Genomic DNA, 6,000 nt, shown 5'->3' with positions numbered 1-6,000 from the left:
CCATCCCCGCCTCTTCGACCTGTTTGTTTCCTCTCCACCTATCCTCTCCTCTATCCCTCTTCTATCCGCCTCCCACTCTCTCCCTATTTATTTCAAAACCCCCTTCCCCTCCCCCTTTTCTGATGAAGGGTCTAGGCCCGAAACGTCAGCCTCTCTGCTCCTATGATGCTGCTTGGCCTGCTGTGTTCATCCAGCCCTGCACCTTGTTGTCTCGGATTCTCCAGCATCTGCAGTTCCTACTATCTCCAAAGGAATAAATGTCTCAGAACTGTTTGTGCCGAGCAGTTACTTGACATTTGCTGCTGTTGCAATGGAAGTTACCGCTACCATTGACACAGATAAACAGGTGCTTTTTGAGATTCTTGGTTTTGTAGGTTGTTTGAAGTCATTTTGTCCTGATTCATTTTTTTAAACTGGTTTGCAGTTAGTGAAGTTCCTTGCTTGCAACGTATGGGTAACTAGGGGTTAGTTCTTTGACCATGACCTTTAAACACACTGAGGGGAGGATGAGGTTACCATGGTTGACAAGGTAAGTCAGGGATGGCATAAAAACAAAATAAAAAGCATACAATTTGGTGAAGATTAATGGAAAGCCAAAGGATTGGGAGGCCTTTAAATCAGCAGATGACAACTAAAAAGCAATAATGGAGAAGATGAAATATGAAGGTGAGCTAGCCAGTAATATAAAAGAAGATAGCAAGTTTTTTTAGATGTTTAAAAGGTAAGAGTGAGGCAAGAGTGCACATTGGATCAGTGGAAAATGAAATGGGAGAAGTAGTAATGGGGAACAAAGAAATGGCGAAGGAATTGGTTTAAAAGGCGTACGCACGCACAGAAATGAAGTCAACAGGGTAAAACCATACATAATTTCTAGGAGAGTATTTCCCAAATGATGTTTATAAATTATGTAACCAAATCATTAGTTCTTAATACCGTGTCTACCCTTTATGAGAGATACCTTAACTCACAGAAGCACAGAATTGTGGCAGCACAAGAGGCCATTCAGCCCATCATGCCTGCACTGGTTTGATTATTCAGTGCCAATCTCCTGGTTTTCCCAGAGCCCTGTAAACCATTTCCATCCAAATAATCATCCAATGCCCTCTCGAATGCCTCATTTAAACCTGCCTCTACCTCACTTCCAGGCAGGCATTCTATACTTCTACCTACATGCTATGTGAAAAAGTTCTTCTCACATCACCCTTGCTTCTTTTGCACATCACTTTAAATTAATGCCTTCTTGTTTTTTATTATTTTCCAAGCAGGAACAGCTTCTCCCTATTTACGGCATCTAGCCTGCACATGGTTTTGAAAATCTCCATTAAATCTCTTCTCAGCCTTCTTCTCTCTAAGGGGAACAGTGCCAATTTCTTCAATCTATCCTCATAACGGAAGTTTCTCATCCCTGGAACCATTCTTATAAATGGCTTCTGCACTCTCTCCAATGCATTCACATCTCTCCTATAATATGGCATCCACAACTGTACACAATACTCTAGCTGAGATCTAACAAGTGTCTTACAGAAGTTCAATCATCTCCCTGCTCTGTATTCTATGTCCCTATTAATAAATCCAAGGACACTGTATGCTTTATTAACTACTCTTTCCACCCGCCCTCCCACCTATGATCAATTTGACCAGTTCCTCTCGTTCCTAATATTCTATTTCTGCAAGGTTCTGCTTGAATAAGAAGATCTGTGAGGATTCTACATGCAAACGATATTAACCTTTCTCAATTTACAGTTGGATTATTCAGCAAAATGAAAGCAGTTTGATTTTAAAACGTGCATGTGACAAGTTTCGTTAAGTGTTAAACAAATGTTAAGCTTGTAAAACCAGTTTTGCTGAGCAGGCCAATACACGCACCTGTTGAAACTCTGCCGGCTCAGGCACAGCAACAAATTCATATATTCCATAATCATCCATAGGAGGCTCTTGTTCCTCTGAAAAGAAACAGAAATGATCAATTTACATGGGAAAGTCAGAATTATTGAACAATATCCCAAATTTGCAGGTGTGTGGCATGAATGCATGATCATGGTTTTTTTTTTGCAAACAGTAATCTTATAAAAGTATAGTAGCATGGTTTGGAAGAATGAAAATCAAAAATCTGGAATACAATATGAAACTTAATGTTAACAACACTTTCTCTTGGCATGTGTTATGGATAGTCAGTTTGAATCTACAATTGGCTGCAAAAGTTGGATCTCTAGCACAGCAGGAGCCAACCTGATGGGGGTCAGAAACCCTCCAAGTAAGACACAGTGCACCGTCATTTTTGGTTTTGCCAAACTGCACTTGAACTCATACAACATAAAAACAGGCCCTTCCACCCACCATGTCTTTGCTGACCAAAAAAAAAACAGACTATTCTAATTCCATTTACCTGCACTTGGTCCATAGCTGACTGTGCTGAAAAGTTACATGAGTACCAGCCTCTCAGGCGGCACATTCCACATTTTTATCACTTTCTGGGTGAAAAAGACTTCTTCAAATCCCCTCTAAACCACTCACTCCTCACCTTAAACTTATGTCCTCTGGTCTTAGACACATCTGCCACGGGAAAAGATTCTCATGATCTATTCAAACTATGCCTCTCACAACTTAATACACCTCAATCAGATCTCCCCTCACCTTCCTCTGCTCCATCCCAACCAATCCAGTCTCTCCTCATAACTGTGACTTTCTGTCCCAGGCAACATCCTGATGAATCTCCTCTGCATGCTCTCCAGTGTAATCACATCCTTCCGACAGTGGGGCGACCAGAACTGCACACAGTATTCCATCTGTGGCCTAGGCAATGTTTTATAAAGTTGCACAAGTCTTCCCTGCTCCGATATTCTATGCCCCGCCTAATGAAGGCAACATCTGGTATGCTTTCTTCACCACCCTATTCACCTGCGCTGACAACTTCAGGGACCTATGGACTTGTACACCAAGGTTCCTTTGTTCCTCAGTACTCCTGAGGGACCAACCGATCATTGTGTCTATCCTTCCTTTATCAGACCTCCCAAGATGCATCACCTTACTCTTAACAGTATTAAAATCCATTTGCCATTGCCCTGCCCAATTTACTAGCTGATCAATATCAGACTATAGCCTGAGACCATCTTCCTAACTATCAACAACCCCACCAATTTCCATGTCATCTGCAAACTTACTAATTTTAGCTTTTACATTCACATCCATATCGTTAATGTATATAACAAACAGCAAGGGTTCCAGCACTGTTGCCTGTGGTGCACTGCTGTTCACAGGTTTTCCGTCACAAAAACAACTCTCCACCATTACCCTTTGCCTCTTGTTTGCAAGCCACGTTTGGATCCAGTCTGCCAACTTGCCTTGGGTCTCATGGGCTCCTACCTTTTTGACCAGCCTTCCATGTGAGACCGTGTCAAAGGCCTTACTGAAGTCCATGTAAACCATATCAACTGCACTATCCTCATCAATATATTAAGTTACCTTTTCAAAAAATTCAACTAAAACAGCCAGACAGGATGTCCCTCTAACAATATTACACATTTTGCCATGATTGAAACAGTCTTGGTGTGGATGTGTTGTATGTGTGCCAAAATAATCCCAACTGGTCAATGTATTATGCCATGTAACAAAGTGATTGAATAGGCTAAATTTGGTGAGATTCCAGTAGTGGTATAGGGGTTCTCTGGCTGAAAGTATGTACAATAAAAAAATGAATATCAAGGTTTGGGCATGCAGCAACGAAATCTGTTTTGTTGAGTGCTTGCTTCTCACTTTACAACTGCACCCAAACCACTACCACTGATTCAACAAAGTTTGCTTGTGGCAAAGGGGCAAAGAAAATAGGGATGGGGAGGGGAAGGCACAAGAAAGGGAAGGGAGGTATAGTCAGAAGTAAGTGAAAAACAGGAGAAGAGCAGGAAGGTAGAAGAATGTACATGTGAATTGATGAGAAAGGAAGAGTGAACTACAAGGGCTAATAAATTCTTATCAGTCAGAATGACGGGCTCATGCGTGAAACAAATAATCTTCACAGAAGGGCAAGTGCAGGTTGGAGGAAGCAGTGGATGGGAAATGCAATGTGAGGAGAAGACATTGTAACAGTGCAGCACAGAGGGAGTCAATTCTTAAAGAGATAGACAGAATAGATGCAGAAAGGTTGTTTCCCACGGCTGTGGAATCTAGGACCGAGGGCACAGTCTCAGAATGAAAGGTAAGCCATTTAGGAGCGAGATGAGGAGGAATTTCTTCACTCAGAGGATAGTACAGCTTCTGAATTCTCTTTTCCCGAGGGCTGTGGAAGCTCAGACATGAAGTTCAAACAATTACAGATAATTTTTTTTGTTACTAATGGCATCAAGAGACAAGGAAATAACATGGGAATATGGTATTGAGATGGATGATCAGACATGACCTAGAATGGCAGCGCAGACACATAGGGATGAATGGCCTCATCCTGCTTCTAGGTTCCCATGCTCTCAAATCCTGGACTGGGACTTAAACTCACAACTTCCTAAATCAGAAACAAGAACGTGACCACAGGTCTAAATGATTCTTGAATCTTGTTACTGCATAATGGGCAGAAAGGATCTAAGTAGAAATTTTGGTATGGGATCTCTGTTATTATCTCAATGGATGAAAATTTTACAACGTAGCCCCTGTAGAAACAGCAGAATCATTTGCGGCCAGGAATCCACTTAAATTTCCAGCAGGCTTTTAGCATGGCTCTTTAACCATGAACCACAGCATTCACATCATATTTCAGGGTTACCTGACAATTAAAATTGAAGACAGAATCAGGCCATAGATCTGTTAAAGGAAGGATTCTGAATTAAAGGGCTCAGTTTCCTATGAGTGCTACCTTTAAGTGATGTAAAGAGCAGAAAGCAAATAGATGTCGTTCTCAAGTGAAGGGAAGCCTGTCTAAACACTACATTATAAGACTTAAAATAAATTAACCTGCATGCCAGAATAAATAGTATTTATTTTCTATTCTCCCAACTGGCTCCCTCTCTCTTCCACTCTCTCTGTGACCTCCCAGACTTCCCTTAGTCTCCCTATCACTCCCAGGCAAAAAGAATGCTGCCTCTGTGCAGGCCTCCCAATCCTACCTCCTCAACCACCTTCCCTCCTGCTGCTCACCCCTGATCATCCCCACTCCCACTGCAGGCCCTACGTCACCCTGCTCCTAGAACAAACATCACCTCCCACAGCAGGTAGTCCTTCCTCCTCCCGCTCCTCAAACAGGCCTTATCTCCCAACACCCCCAGAGCAGGCCTCGTCTAGTCCCCATTTTGGAAGCAGACTCACCCCTCCCACAATTCTGTGCCTCTAACTGTCCCTCCAGTGACACCCCTGGCCTTTGTCCTTCTCCAGATGGGGCCTAAGCCTCTGCTTCACCCCTCCAGCATGCATCTGAATATCAATCTATGCATGGACACTTTGCAACTTCACTTACTCCTTGAAATAACCCCACAGAGGCGAGTATCCCATCACCAAGTCACTCTTTATTTACATGTGGAGAGTCATTGACAATGATCCAGTTCCCTCAGAGCCAGCTCTCAGAGTGAGCAGATCCCTTGACATTCCTGTTTATACCTATCAGCCAGGGCTCCCTGATTGGATCCGATTAACAGCCCCAATCAGGGAACTCATATTCTATGAGGTCTACCTGGCTGACCTCGTTACAATCACTTAACTCCTGTTTCTCCAGGCACCTCACATTCCTATCTGAAGAGCCAACACTCACACTCAGCTTCATCATATTGCTCTCTCATACTCAAGCCTTACATCACTCCTGCAAAAGTTGTCTTTCCCCTTCCCCCATACAAGCCATTTCTAACTCTCATTTCTATTTGCTTACTTTCCTTGCAGGAGACGACTGTATACAAGCACAGCCGCAGACAGAGACCGTTGATGCCCCTCCAGTGACATGCCCTTTGGCATGCACTGGCAATGCACGTCCACATGGTTCATGGGGAAGGAGGTTTCAGGAAGGTGCAGATGTCAGCAATAACCTGG

General features: G+C 43.0%; 1 protein-coding gene across 1 annotated transcript in view; it reads right to left on the bottom strand.

Annotated features, from left to right (window-relative positions):
- Positions 1–1,821: 1,821 nt before the first annotated feature.
- Positions 1,822–6,000, bottom strand: part of hepacam2 (HEPACAM family member 2) — an 82,497-nt gene continuing 78,318 nt past the window's right edge. The window contains exon 7 of the mRNA XM_048608330.1: positions 1,822–1,943. Within this exon, the coding sequence (XP_048464287.1) occupies positions 1,822–1,943 (122 nt within the window). The remainder of the gene's footprint in view (positions 1,944–6,000) is intronic.

The sequence above is a fragment of the Rhincodon typus genome, chromosome 2 (genome assembly GCF_021869965.1).
Source record: "Rhincodon typus isolate 14 chromosome 2, sRhiTyp1.1, whole genome shotgun sequence".
Taxonomy (NCBI): Eukaryota; Metazoa; Chordata; class Chondrichthyes; order Orectolobiformes; family Rhincodontidae; genus Rhincodon; species Rhincodon typus.
The sequence above is the reverse complement of the archived record's forward strand: the minus strand, read 5'-3'. Positions and strand labels throughout refer to the sequence as shown.